Below are 15,445 nucleotides of genomic sequence, written 5' to 3'. Positions count from 1 at the left end.
GCCCAGCCCAGTTCGCAGCTTTCCTTCCGAAAGAGAAGGTGCCGAGCGAGGTTAGAGCCTGCTTGGAAGTCACGCCCTTTGACCTGGAAGCCTTCTCATTGCAGCGATGTTAAAGCTGGCGTTCTGCACTTGCTCAGGCTCCTGCTTCCATTCCGACTGGACTTGACTCTTGGGGTGGGGGGAGCTGAAAGTGGCCGAGAGGGGCGCCTGGCGGGAACGGGCGGGAGAGCCACGGTGCTCTGGCCGCGAAAAGTCCCGCCTCCCCCACGCCGGCTGCGATCTCCTCCCCTGCGGTCCTCTCTTCTCCTCCCACCTTGACGTCTGGAGCTGGCAGCCCGGCCGGTTCCGCATTCCCGACCCCTCCCCGCAGCTCAGGGGCTGCTATATAATAGGGGCTGATGCAACCCACCCAGCCGTCCGACACAGCCTGCGTGAGGGGCGAAGCGACTTGCGGCGAAGGCGGGGCTGCTGCTACCCAGGCGTGCCCGCGGCCGCAGAGCTCGGTCCCGGGACCAGGCTGAGCTCGGCACGGCGGGCCTGGGGAGAGAAGCCGAGAGCCGCTCCCGGAGCTGGGCGGCGGCAGCGGCGGCGGCGCTGGAGGACCTGAGCGTGCGACTCGCCTCCCGCTGCAGCCGGGCCCCGGGGGCACCTTTTCCGTCCCTCCGGTGGGTATAGAAATGGATTGCGCGCGGCGGAAGGGCGGGTTGGTATTGCGGGAGCTCCGCGCCTGGTTTCTTCCTGGTTCGCCTGCCGAGGCTGCGATCGTCGGATCGGACTTTCTGCGTCTCTGCTTGGGCCTGTGCTTCCCCCCTCCCCCCGAGGACCGACGTTCGTGGAGCCTCAGCCTCTTTGGGGGCTGCTAGCCCTGGGCCGTTGGGGCATTCCCTAGGGTCGAAGCTGCCGCGCCCCCCCCGCCCCCCCATTAGCTGCTGCTTAGGACTCTTAACTGCCTTGCTGACACGCAGAGTATCTAAATATCGTGGTGGCTTTTTTCCCCCGGTGCAGAATTCCAGTACATTTTTATGGTGAGCGGGAAAGTGTAAAATGTTCTGATACTTAGTGATGGAAGAGAAAGCTCCGTTGCTATTTATTTATTTTGGATTAATCGATGCGAAACATAAATTGTCGGGTATCTGGATATCCTGGAAGCTTTTCTCCCTGATTGCTTGTGAGGCATTATTTGGTATTCACAACTTCCCAAATATAATAGCTTGGAATCTGGGCTGGAAAAGGATTGAATTAAATTCCTTTTCCTAATCTAGCAAATTGCATCAAGGCAGGATACTTGGCATCAGATACAAAGCACCGATATGGGTAATTAGATTACTATGACTCGTGGACTTCAATTCCCAGAATTCCTGAGCCAGCTTAGCTGGCTCAGGAATTCTGGGAGTTGAAGTCCACGAGTCATAAAAGAGCCAAGGTTGACTACCCCTGGATTAAACTATAAGGAGGAGGAAGTGGGTGCCTGTGTCTTCAGGTCAGAGGTGACCCTTTAATGCAGGTACACTATCCAGCCATCATGTTTAGGAATGTTGTAAATTACTAACAAGGCAGTGATGTAATATTTGGAGGAAAATGTTATTCCAGTTTAATTTTGTATTTTCTTTTACAAGCATTTTGTTTATTTGGAACATTTTCATTTCACTTTTCATGGACAAACAGTTCCAGAGGGACATTTTTTTTTCTTCATCCCACTGGAAGGTTCTTTTTGTGTCCATCATCATTGGACATTTTATTTCACTGTTTGCTTTTCTTTCTCTGCCTTCCTCTACGTCCTATCATTTAGCTAATCTTTTCTTTCTTTAGCCATCTATTTGGCTCCTCTTCCATCCACTCTCATTTTTCTAGAGTCAAAGAAAACAGGATGGGAAGGCCCTGTCTTCTATTTGATATTAAGGAAGAAATTCATGATAAAGGTGGACTCTGCAGCATAGTGGGCTGGCGTTTCCAGGTAGGAAAATATCAGCAAGGTTTTTGTGTTCCCAAAGAGATAAAAGAGCTGCAGAGTGCTCCCAATAGATAGCAAATAACAAAAGAGTTGCAGTTTACTTATGCGTTATATAGAATTGCTGTAAGCATTATGCCTTCTGTGCTAACTACCCTCTTCCCTTCCTTGTGATTTTCTTGTTAATAATGTTCCTGTGTTATCACTGCTTCAGCCATAGGTTTTCTTCCATTAATCCAGAGATATATTTCCCCATCCATCCATGTGTCTAGGGCTTTTATGAATGAGTTTGCTGCTTCTGGATGAGGCCATCTCTACTGGTTTTTAGTTATGCTACTATAATGGGATGAAAGTTGTGGATATAGAAGTGTTACTTAAACTGGGCTAGGCCTTGCCTGGAGGAGCTAGAAAAAGTGATTTGAAGCTTGCAAGTTCCATAGTTTTGATTTGGGCGTGCCTGATAGTTTAGCCACACCTTTTCTGGCATGTTAAGGAGGACATGCAGATTTTATTTTACTGATTGAAAACAAGAGCATGAAGGCTTGAAGAAAGCATCTTCCTGGGACACATATTTTCAGTGTGTTGCTTTCTTTGCATATTTTTTGCCTATTGTTATAAACTGAGTGCTTTCTTGGGAAACACTGTGACTTTCTGGAAAACTGGTGACCTTTTGTGTTATTGTTCTGTGTTTTTTTCCCCACAGGACAGTTTTACCGAGTATACAGCACTGTAGGTTCCAGATCCACGAATGCACAGAATGCTGTTTTAATCCCTTTCAAAAATATCTTGTTACTAACTAGGATTGAGAACTTCTCTTTCTGTTTAGACTGGCAAAGAGAGTAATGGAATAATGCTGCTTTTTGCCAGTCTGCTTGTTCATTTCTTTAGTTGATTGTGCAGGCTAGTAATCTTTTTGACTAAATCTTGAGCAAACCTCACGTCCACCTGATCTGTTTTATTCAGAAGAAGGTGGATACTTCATGTCTGCCATTTCTCAAAAGGTCTTCCTTCTTCCACCTCTCTGAAACCTGTGAAAGAAATTACGCAGCAGAAAAAAATCCTAAATTCACTTTAGTAATCAAGCATGAAATGGAGCTAAAGCTGGTTTTTTTGCATTTCCCTCTAGAAGGCCCTTTTCTTTTTTCCCCAGTCCCTGCCCTTAATTATTTTGGAGTTGATTGCAGATGAAATTGAGAGGAGAGAGAGAGAGAGGAAAAACAGCAAGCAAGAGCCACATTATGTTTCTTTTTTCTTTTAATGAAGGGCCTGCGGAGGTGTACTTGAAAACACAGGGTCTCCTATGCCCTCAAGGTGGGTGAGAACACTCACTTGGCTGGTTCCAGGGCCATATGCAACTGATGGTGGCCAATGAAATGGGGCCTGGCTCGTTCTGTTGCTTGTCTTGGCAGCTTACTCCATGGCTTGTATTACCAGCCCTGGAACGCAAGGACTGCCAAACTCACTCGCTGTATGTGTATGTGCATGTGTGTGCGCGCACGCGCATATGTGGGGCTTGGAGAGCAGAGCAGAGACAAATGGTTCACTGAGTCAGGCTAGGAATTTTTCAGCTTATTTCTTGCTTGCATGGAAGCAATCTGCAGGCTCTTGCCAGAGTTCTCCGCTGGGAATTGGCAAACTTGTGGGGGCGTTCAGGAGACCAGTTGTTAGGATGTCAAATTCTTTTGTGCAGTTCCTAACAGTTTAAAATGCCAATTTGTGTGGGTGGGTCAGCAGGACGCAGGACTTGCAGTCAAAATCCATCTTCCTTGCAAAGAGCAGCAGATAGCTGGCTGTCTTGAGATTACATGGCTTGTTTTGGAGGATTTAAGAGACAAATGCGGCTGTTTGCTCTGTAACCTCTGGCCATTATGCAGTAAACGCCATGGGAATATTGCATCCCTGTCATGAATTCTAGTGACTTTCTCATTGAAATATGATCTTTATTTCTATAGTTATTGTTCTAGAAACATAGATCAATACCAAAGAGATTGTTGCAGAAGTGAAAGAATGGGCAACATTATAACTGGGGTTAAAATGTGGTGATCTGCCTAATAGATCTAGGTACAATTCCTATAAATATCCAGTTCTGGAACATGTTTCACACAACATGCTAAGCTGCAAAAAAAAGCAAACCACTATGTCTTCGGTTTTATGAAGAAGGCCTAGGTAGAGACAGGAATATGTTCTTAGGGCTCTCTTGCTTAAAATAATTTAATTGGGTCACGCTTCCCCAATTTAGGCAGGCTAAATTACACCATCTCATTATCATCAGTTAGCACTATTAATTTGCAGCAAATTGAACTAGGCCTAGGTTAACTTAATGAAAAAATCTGGAATCTGAATATGAAAAAATATATATCAGAAAAATATCACTTGTTTAATACACAAATGTAATATTAAAAGAAGAATATTTTTCTATCCTCATAATTTTCAGAATAATTCCACACTCTACTTCCAGTCAGTTTGAATATTTGCATAGCTGTCCTTTAAAAAGTAACGCACATTAGAAAAAGATAAAAGTATTTGCTTTCAGATATGCCTTTTTTATTCAAACACATATGGAGATTAAAGACATAATGAATGGAGATTAAAACATTATTCTCCAAAGCACCTGAAAGTAGAACAAGAAGCAATGAATGGAAACTAATCACGAAGAGAACCAACCTAGAAGAGAACCAACTTAGAACTAAGGAGAAATTTCCCGACAGAAGAATTAATCAATAGAACTACTTGCCTCCAGAAATTGTGGGTGCTCCACCCTGAGGCTTTGAAAAAGAGACTGGACAACCATTTGTCTGAAATCGTATAGAGTCTCTCACTTGAGCAGGGGGTTGGTCTAGAAGACCTCCAAGGTCCCTTCCATTTTTTAATGTGCTTCAAATGTATGCCAGCTCCTTTATGTCACTTGGGCAGCAGGAGCAATTTTCTACTTAGGCAAGTTATTTGTGGTTTGGCAGGTTTAATTGCTTCACTTTGAGAACCTCAATAAAAAGCAAGGGACACATAAAATAATATGGAAGATGATATCTGGGTGCACAAACTTGAGTCTGAGTAACTGCACTAGAAAAGCTGAAACTTTAGGCTACCTCTTGTGACCTGCTACCTCTTGTGACCTGATATGCTCCATCTGTGTTGAACTATAACTTGATTTATACCCCTGTCCATGTGACCTTAGACCAGCAATTATAGGAGCCGTGTTTAACATATCTAGAAGGCACTGAATTGGAAAAGATAGATTTAGATTAATGATAGTAACTGATTTGATTTAAAATAAGGCATTTTGGCTTCCTTTAGTCCCTCTAGTTGTTATAAATTACAGTTGCAGTGGCCTCTTGTGATTAAGAATGCTGAATGGGGTTAGCGCTGCTCTGGAAGATGGCCTGTCCCTGCTCTAAGGCGAAAGGGGTTAGGGAAGGAGAACTGATCATGATAAAATACAGTATACACTTTGCACTGAAATGCTCCTTTATCAAATTTAGTATCTCCCCTTAAGTTGGCAGGTGATATGAAAGAGATGTTTCAAATGCTACAGAGCTCCTGGTCTAGTGGAAAAGTAGTGGAAGATCAGGTGTTATATAATGGTTGAGATGTTGGGCTGGCAGGGAGGAGACCCAGATTCTAATCTACTTTCAGCCATGGAAATCCACTGGATGATCTTGGTTGAATCATTTAATATCTCAACCAACCCCCCTCTTCCCTAGAATTGTGGAGGTAGGAGAAATATGTTTTGTATTGCACTTAAATAGAAATGCATACTAAAAGGAAATACCTAATACTTAGTTGTCTCTGACATAATATAAGACAGCTGTGTATTATCAGGAATATTGTGCATATTTATTTTAGGTACAATGTATATTTGAAATCATACTTAATACCAGAGCTTTTTTTCTACAAAAAAAAAAAAAAAGGTGCCGGAACTAATACACGTCATACAACCCACCTTGCCTACCCTACAAGGTTCCATCCAAAAAAGGTGCCGGAACTCCGTTCTGGGCGTTCTATGAGAAAAAAAGCCCTGCTTAATACTACCCATAATTCTTTCTTTCTAGCTTAGCATATTGCATAAATGCAGCTGTTAAGGTTTGTAAGCAAAGTTAGTTCTAGTTTATTAAACAATGGTTTAGAGCAGTGGTTCTCAACCTTCCTAATGCCGCAACCCTTTAGTACAGTTCCTCATGTTGTGGTGACCCCCAACCATAAAATTATTTTCGTTGCTATTTCATAACTGTAATTTTGCTACTGTTATGAATCGTAATGTAAATATCTAATATGCAGGGTGTATTTTCATTGTTACAAATTATACTGTTATAATTTCAGTATAATAGTTATACTGAAGGCCTGTGTAGCTGAAGCAGATTGGATTAAAACAGAATGGCTGCATTTCTGCAATTTATGAAGCTTGATTACTTTAAACTTGATGTCAGTGTTGCTTTTTTTGTGTGCGGTCTTAGTGAATTATGGAACTATAACCCCTTTATTCTTCTATTATTATGTGATTCAGAAAATGGGTCATTTCAGCAGGTCTTCTTTTCTCCCCCTAGCTCCCCACCCCAGCTCAGTCAGCAGCTCAGTTCTGGGGCTGTGCCTGCCAGAATCTTAGGAGAGATTTTTGGAAGGAGGTCTTGTCCACTGAGGCAGAGGCAGCAGAAGGGAAATCCATTCCTTCCTCCCACCCCACTGCTGGTTCCACTGAGCAATAATCAACTGCTTTTGGTGCAGCAGCCAGGGCAGGAAGAATGGGGGGCATTACTGCAGCAACTGCAAGAAAAGGCCCCTTGGAGCTTCTTGATTCCACACTAGGAGCAGATTCATTTTGCCCCCCCCCCCTGCTTTCCAGAGGCACACTAGGAAACAGAGAAAAGGCAGGCAGGAGGGGAAAGGGAAACACATGCTGCAGACCAAAACATCCACCCAAAGCAGCATTCATCTCCAAAGCCTCCCCCCCTTTGATCTCTTCCCTTTTTACTGCCTGGACCAGTTTTCCTTCTCCCACATGTAATGAAATGGCGCTCCCTTCCCCTGCATCCCACAAGTAGAAAGCCATCAAGAGGGGGGAGGAGGAAGGATTGAGCAGCAAAAATCAAAAAGTACGTGCTGACTTACAGAAGGCTGCAGGGATCATAGAGGAGGAGAGGACGTGGGGGGAAAATCAGCTGCCGTGGGAAGAGAGGAGCAAAGTTGTCTTTAGCCATCGAGAAAAAGCGGAGGGCACCAACTGCACTGCAGGGCAAGAAGTAAAGGATGGAAGAGAGGAGGGGGCTCAGAGTTGGGGGGGATGCGCACACAGGGCGGTAGGGAGATAGGAGGAAGCCGGGCTTCGATAACTGGCCGCTTGCCAGAAATCACGATCCCCCTGAGGGAGCGATGCTTCCCTGAGCCAGAATGAAACCAAACGTCCTTCAGAGAACTCTGGGCCTGCCTGAATGAAGATCAATGGCTTTCCCTTCCGCTTGGCTCTGCTGGGCCCACACGGAATCCAGGGCTCTCTGACAGGGCAGGGGTAGGTGGGGGAACAGTAGGCAGGAGAATCGGTGGCAGGAGGGGAAGGGCTGTTCTGCGGGGTTGCCTCTCACCTCTTCAGGCGAAGACTACTGGAGCTGCAGCTGCTTTGGCTGCCCACCAGGTGGGCGGTCTCGGAAGGGTCGCAAACTCATCCCCCTGCAGGCAGTCCTCTGCTCCCCCACCCCGGACTTGCCGTTCCCATCTAGCACAGGTGAGTCCCACTGAGCCCGCCAGAACTAGTGATCGGGGCAGTGGAGGAAATTTCCGACTCCAGTTAGCACCACTCGGTGCCTTCCTGCATCCGGGAAGCGTTCGGACTAAGCCGACCTTCCGTGGTTTGTGGGGCAAAGCCGAGCAATATCGCGCCAACTCCTCTGCAGAATACGAGGAGAGACCAGCTCGGCTGCGAAAAGGCTTCCCTGGAAAAAGTGTTCCTGTTTGATTCAGCCAAAGGACATCCGGCACTGCACGGAGAGCCTTTAAAGCCATTCCCCGATCCCGAGGTGGATGCAAAAGAACACTGCCGCGTATCTTAGACTAAGTTCCTAAGACCATCGGAAATATGTGTTTTCCAATGGTCTTAGGCGACCCCTGTGAAAGGGTCATTCGACCCCCGAAAGGGTCGCGACCCACAGGTTGAGAACCGCTGGTTTAGAGGGTTGTGTGAAGCCAATGTGTTCTTGACCTTGCAAAAGCCAAATGTTCTTTTCCCTAGATAAATATTCAAGGGTATTATTAATGTGATAATACATAGCCTTCCGTTCTCTTTCTCAACTGTCATTCAGGCTTATAGCATCAGTGTCATTTTTAATCACATGAATTCTGAAAAAAATAAAGCTTTCTGTCTAACAGTGATCCATTTTTAAATGTCATTTATTTTATTTAACACAACTGCTTATGATTACCCTTCAGTCAAATGAACATTTATAACTACCTGTCAAACAAATGATTTCCAAAGGTTACCACATCTGTCAGAAACAACAAAACCTGCACATACATACCTTGCTCCTTGCACATACACACGAATACAAAGCAATGCCATTTCCCCCCCACACCTCCTTCACATTTTGCATTTTAAGAGCAGCAGCTGAGTGATAGTTCTGGCAGGATGTGTTATAGGTTTGGCAGGATGGGAGAAACAAGCTCTCTGTAGCTTTTCCTCCCTCTACAATACACGAGACCTTTCTCTTCCCACAGGTTTTCAGAGAGGAGAGAGAAGTGCAGTTTCAGTGGTCCTTCGTCCCCAACTTGGCCAATAGTAGAGGGGAAGAGTGCTTCCATCATGCTGTCCAGTCCAGGACTATTGATGGGTAGTGAAGGAACAAAAATAGTATAGGACTCTGGTTTGCTTTTTTTTTTTTTTCCAGTTAACTGTTCCAGTCTTTTAGGGGGTAATTCTTTAAAGATAGGCCTTTTATTTTTTTTACTAGGAGTGATCGATCTCTGTGTAATTCTATACTCTTTTCTTATCGCTTAGTCTTTCCAAAATCATTGTGCTGAACAATATGAATTTTTCAACAGATAAAAAAAATCAGTGATCCTTTATGAAGTTTTTTTCCCCTAACTTTCAATAATTGGCTGCAGCTAGCACAACCCAAATCAGATATGGGAAAGGATTTTAAATAGTAGTACTTTCCAAAGGAACATTTTTGTAGGCAGTACAAAAGTTGATCAATGCTTTTGAGATTTCATCTGGGGAGACTACATAATTCCTAGTCTTAAATAATCTGTGCAATTTGTTAACTTCCTTTTGTAATTCCGCCTTCCTCCTTGAGTTTATAAATACATCGAACAGATCCCTTGCTGAATTAGCTAATCATTGCTTCTTGTTTGTTAAAGCATTCATCCACAGAGTTGGTTTGGTTCCTCTTAGCATAGAAATTATTAATTCCTCCTTTTTTTTGTGACCAACCTCCTTTCAACTTAGCACATGCTTATAGACACAAAAAAGATACAATGTTCAGTTATCTAGCTATGCTTAATTTCCCCCCCCCCCAGCCTTTTGTATTTTATTTTCTTTGTTTAACTGTTTGAAAGCTGATTGGTTATGATCTGTGATGGGATTTCTTAATAATAGTTTATATTCATTAAGATATCTTTCTCCAAAGATTTTTGTGCAATGTCCTAGACTGAAATCTTTTAAATACATGGCAGGAAAGTCTGCTTTAAAACTTAATGTATGTTTTTTATTTATCAATTTCCATAGCTGGGTATGTGGGGTGGGGGAGGGAGGGAGAGAGAGAGAGACAGAAAGAGAGAGAAAGAGACAAAGAGAGATGGAAAGAAAGGCGCGGGGGGGGGGGAGAGTTTCACAGAAAATAGCCAATTATAATGCTTCTTCCTAATACTCTTTGTATTCTCCCTGCTTAGCTTTCTATGGCAAATGATGGTTAGCTTCTCCTTCTTTTCTCTAGGGTGTGGAATTGTGTATCTTGCTATGATGCCAGGGCAGATTCCAGACCCATCCTTAACAGCTGGCGCTCTGCCTGGCCTTGGCCCTTTGGCAGGGTTACCTGGTACTACCTTGACAGCAGAGGAGCTGAAGTATGCTGACATTCGCAGCATTGGGGCCATGATCTCACCACTACATTTCCTGGAGGTGAAACTGGGCAAGAGGCCTCAGCCAATGAAAAGTGAGGTAGGTTCTAAAATAAAATTGGGTCAAAGTGTCACCTGTATCTGTCAACCAGGGTTCAAAAACAATAACGATTCGTTCCTTTTGTTCATAAACCTACAGGCTTTCTCTGCTTGTGCATGTGCATGCTTTGAAAAATATTTGGAAAGGTGATTCGGGCGAGGTCTGTACCTTTTCTTCTGTTCTTGAAAGCAACCCAATTATTTCTATTCTTCCATGTGAGCCTGAAAAAATATACCACTGCTTTAAGTGACCTATTCCTTAAAGGTAATGAGCTCATGGGGATTTCTGGTTTTTATTGGGATTTTTTTTTAGATTTCTAAATTAGGCAAGATAAAAATTTTGAAAATGAAGATAGTATTAGTCACCCAGGATCTTAAGAAGTACTAAGGATAGTTTAAAAAATAAATTTAGTCATGTTGTTAAGCGCTGTTCAGTTCAAGGCATTTTACTAGTCTCCTCATGGGTATGGTAAGGAAAGAAAGGTTTGAACTCAATTCCCATCTTCTCTGAGCATAACCCATGCTAATATGGATACCAGGAAAGAGAAGGCTGGCTTAGAGTAAAGGAGAATAATGGAACTGCATAATGGAAAAAGTGATTAACACATTTGGAGGGTACTTGCTTGTGAAGGCTTGTGAAGGCTCAACTGATAATACTGGCAGGGTAATAACTGTGAGAAAGTAGCACAATGTAATATTTAGCATTTTCACATTGTTGGAAGGATAATAACGTATGCACTTCATAATTTCAAAATAACTACCCAAAATAACAGAAACTGGTTCTGTGGAACAGTGGCATCTCTTAGATCAGAGCTTTTCAACCGGTGGTACGCGTACCACTTGTGGTACATTAATGAGTGGCAGGTGGTACGCAGCCCTGCCTAGCCAAGTGTAGTGGGGGAGGGAAAGAGCCAGCACAGGCAAGGACTTACAGTGAGAGAGGCCTCTGGAGCTGCAAAGGCCCTAGGCTCACTTTTGGCTCACCCTCCCCCATGAGAAAGGAGGGGGGTGGAGACAGGAGAGCCTATAAAAGGAGTTTTGGGCAGGAAAAGGAGAGAGAAAAAAAGCAGCCTTGAGAGGAGGTAGAGTCAGCTGCACCGGAGGGGGAGGGTGGGGGGAGAGGAGATCAAGCAGGCTGGCCATGAGCTGATCTACAACTGCTGTGGCAGCCACCTGTGCTGGCAGCAGCAAACAGGCAAGAAATGCAGCGGGGGAGGGGTCGCCCTCCAAAAGGAATGGAAAAAGGCAGCAATGGCTGGAGGTGAGGCACAGAGGAGGGAAGGAGATGGAGGGTGGAAGGATTCTTATGTGCTTTTGTGATTTCGAAGTTCTGGGATTTGTGCAATGAGGGCTTTGTGTTCTTAAGGAGTGTTTGGCAATTTCTATTTGGTTGATGTCTCTTGTTAGCTTCTGTTGCTCTGCTGTTGTTAGCTGTAAGTTTTGCTGCAAGGGATTTTGAAGTATTTTTCTCCTGAATAGATTTTGCCTGTAGCATTCCTTTACTTATGAATGGAACTATTTGGGGAGGTTGCCTTAGCCGGCAGGCAGTACATTTCTTTTCTTCCTTAAGTGCCAGCTGCCCTCCTTATTTTCCTTTCTAGCCAGTAGCTAATTCTTAAAGGGGAATGTGCCTTTTTAAGCTAGTTCACTTAGCAGTTTGTCTTTTCTGCCTCTGGAGGCCTTTCCTTGTTTGATCGATATATGGAAGAGGGAAAATATGGGGGAGGGTTTCAAATTCTTCCTTCAGAAGGAGATGGGAATGAGAAAAAGAGAGGCAGGGAAGGGAGGGAGGAAAGGAAGTCCTGCCTTAGCACTTGGCCACCAGCAGCTCTGCCATTGACTTTGCTTGTCAAAAGGTTGCACATGACCCTGGAACACTGACCATTATAAATATGAATCAATTGCCAAGCATCCAAATATAAATCACATGACACTGGGCATGCTGCAATGGTCATAAGTGTGAAAAATGGTCATAAGTCATTTCAGTGCAATTGCAACTTTGAACAGGTTTTTTTTTTTTTTTTGTCATCAAGTTTTTGACACCTTGCTAGATGGTACTCGAATATTGCCATATCCTAAAAGTGGTACAATCGGTAAAAAGGTTGAAAAGCCCTATCTTAGATCCATAAAGCCATAATTCTTCCGGCCTTTCACAAGGCACTAAAGACTTGGCTTTTCTATGGACACCAGACCAGAACATTAGGGAAGCCTGTTTTTAGGGTATATGTGGATACAAACGCATGAGAGAGAGCGTGAACCTTGGATATGATGGGCTTTTAAATTTGTTTTGTTAATTGTTGCTATTAACTGGATGTTGGCTGCACTGAATCACACATCAAGTGGCAGCCATATAAATTGAATGAATGAATAAGCCTACGTATAAATACTTAGTGTATTAAAGAACTGACTACTTGGTTAGTTGGTACAAAGCTCATACAAAACGGCCTGGAAGGTGTCTTTTTTTCTCACACAACCAGGATTATAATGAAAAAAAGTAAAGTTGATCCTCCTTTCTGGAACTGAGAAATGGGTTATGTTTATATAGTTATACTTTTTTATATTTGTAAGAATACATTTACTCCATTAACCTCAGAAAAGCTGGCGTCTGTGCGTGTCTTGTAAAAAGAAAACATGTGGTTTTAAAATAATGTTGACATTTGTGATCTTCTTCACATTTCTAAAATATTTACTTGGAAATATCCATAGTGTGACTTGTTTCTACATAAACAAGTCTGATTGATTTGGGCAGAAAGGTCTAATAATGTAGTAATTTACAGAGGTAAGGTTATTGTTACAAGGAAGTGAATATTCAATGCTAAATGTTGGAATATATAGTAATGCAGATTTGAAGGAAGAACAAATGGCAACAATGGAGAGTCTAGCCATAGGAGGTGTGACTACAGAATGCAGCGTAAGCAAAGGTTTTATATTTTGCCTTGAGGAATGAAGTTGCTGGCCACTAAATTCTATGCATTGAATTCAAGATGGGATTATATGGGATTATACCATCTAAACAGGGTTGATTTCGGCATTGCATTCCAGGGACTTTTAACAGGAGTGCTGCAGATACTGGCTGAAGGTCACCCAAATAATTTAAATCTTTCAGGATCCTTTACAATGAGATTCCCAGGAGAAAAAATTTAAATGGCTTCTTTGCTGAAGTTTTATTCAGTAGTGATATAAAGTGTCATCCAGGCCTCACTGGTGATAAATGGTCCACTGGCATAATGATATGCTGTCCTGAATCTCCTTGTGCTTATGCATGGGCAGGGAGAAGAATATTTTGAAGGTGCTAATTGACTGATGAATAATTAGTGGCATGCTTTCCCACTCTCCCTCTTAAGATGTAGGCATCTATTCCACATCAGTGTCATCAGGACACGCGAATCTGTTTGTGGGCTTGTTAAAAAGCCCATAGCCAGAAAAGCAGAATATAGCTTTGAGTGTTTCAATCCATGTCTCTATGGCAGCTTAAGGATTAAATGTTTTGTGGAAGAAAGCATCATGCGCTAGGGTGTGTGAGATGTAGTTAGCATCACATGATTCCTTGTCTTTGTTCAGTTGTCTTATTGCACTTGCGTTTTTTTCTTTTAGCTAGATGAGGAAGAGGAAAGGAGAAAAAGACGCAGAGAGAAGAACAAAGTAGCAGCTGCTCGATGTCGGAACAAGAAGAAGGAGAGAACTGAATTCCTGCAGCGGGTGAGTGTGACCCCTTGTTCCTTTTACTGTTATAAAGTGAATAAAACATCTGAAGAAAATCCTGCTTTTCTGGAAGCTCCTGTGTTATTCTTTTCCATCTGTGCTTCACAATGTACAGCAATCTAGCTGTGAATAGAGAAGTGTCTGTTTGTTTTGGATGTTGGATGAGGCAGTGGCTTCTTCCTACAGTATAATTGAAAAATTGAAAACTTCACCTCCACATTTCTCTGATTTTGCATAGGAATCTGAACGCCTGGAACTCATGAATGCTGAGCTGAAGGCACAGATAGAAGAGCTAAAGCAGGAGAGGCAGCAGCTGATCTTGATGCTGAATCGCCACCGTCCCACCTGCATTGTTCGGACAGATAGTGTGAAAACACCAGAGAATGAGGCCAATCCACTGCTGGAACAGCTTGAGAAGAAATGAAAGAATGCATGGTGGGCAAGGAGTTGCACAAACAGGGTCTCTGAGAGTCTCTCATCTAATTACTGTATGACGAACTGTGCACTGTTAAGATTAGTGCAGTCGGGACTAATGAGCTTCCTTAAGGATTGCACATTCCAGATAAAGGAAGAGAAGAAGAATCAGTGGAACACTGAAGTGCCACTAAGAGGTCAACTTGAGTGGATGTGGAGCCATTCTGAAGGCTTTCCTGGTTGTCCCTGCAGTACTTCAACTTGCGGAATATCCTTTAAGCAACCCATTACAGGCCTGCATTTCAAGCCCAGAACATTTTGGGACACTGGGAGATAGCATTATGGTTCTCGCTACTCCTCTTCTCACAGTGATTGGTTGAGAGTTAGTAGGGACCAGGTGGAAGCCATCAACAGGCAAAACTGGGCAGACATTAGTTCTTGTATCCTCCCCATTTAGGACCTGCCGTGCTCTCTCTCTCTCTCTCTGTCTCTCTTTCTTTCTGTTTCTCTCCAGAACTAAAACAGAAACCAAGAATGGCAAACACTTGACACAAGTCCTGCCTCATTGCTGGGCCTGTCTGTGGCACTGTGGCGCAGGCGCCCCCACAAGCACACCCTCAGTATAATGTTTACAGCCCAGCTGTCCAGAGGCCATGCTTTTAAAATGCACATTTTTACAGTTTTTAAATATTTTTTTATAAAAGTTTTATACAGTCTCTATATGGATTTATATAATCACTTGATGTGATCCAATAGAAATGTATGTTATTAAGGTCTTTGTTACAAATATATATGCCGCAGTTATCTCCATTGTGTTATTTGTTTGGTGGTGTCCGGGTCCTTTCCCTCGGCATGCTGGGAAAGGGTCCTATGCCTTTAGTCTGGCTCCACTGCCATGTCCATCCATGTACGTCCTTCATAATATTCAGTCCTGTATCAGTAAATGTTAACTTTTACTTACCCTCCTATCTCCTGTGCTTCATTTTGTGTTCTGATGTGCTGATTATATTTTTGACCTACTTTTTCAGAATTATTGAAAAAAAATGTTTTAAAATACTTTAGTAGCCAAAATTCAGGCCACCACATCTTTAATTTCATCAGTCTCATCCCTGATACCTTGCGTGTTTGTGTCTAAATTTTATATGATCACCTGTCAGAATATATATTAAAAAAATCAGAATTTAATTTGAAAACTATATTTAATTTGAATAATTGGCTGTTGGTGATATCTCACAACTCGGG

General features: G+C 43.1%; 1 protein-coding gene across 1 annotated transcript; it reads left to right on the top strand.

Annotated features, from left to right (window-relative positions):
• Positions 1 to 342: 342 nt before the first annotated feature.
• Positions 343 to 15,164, top strand: JDP2 (Jun dimerization protein 2). The gene is made up of 4 exons (XM_039351693.1): positions 343 to 665; positions 9,865 to 10,088; positions 13,682 to 13,786; positions 14,028 to 15,164. Exons 2-4 carry the CDS (start codon positions 9,888 to 9,890, stop codon positions 14,211 to 14,213), a joined length of 492 nt encoding a protein of 163 aa, XP_039207627.1. The 5' UTR covers positions 343 to 665; positions 9,865 to 9,887; the 3' UTR covers positions 14,214 to 15,164.
• Positions 15,165 to 15,445: the final 281 nt, after the last annotated feature.

This window comes from Crotalus tigris, unplaced genomic scaffold, assembly GCF_016545835.1.
Source record: "Crotalus tigris isolate CLP2741 ecotype Arizona unplaced genomic scaffold, ASM1654583v1 scf7180000018371.15429387391:27106975, whole genome shotgun sequence".
Taxonomy (NCBI): Eukaryota; Metazoa; Chordata; class Lepidosauria; order Squamata; family Viperidae; genus Crotalus; species Crotalus tigris.
This window is presented reverse-complemented; position numbering and strand designations above follow the sequence as displayed.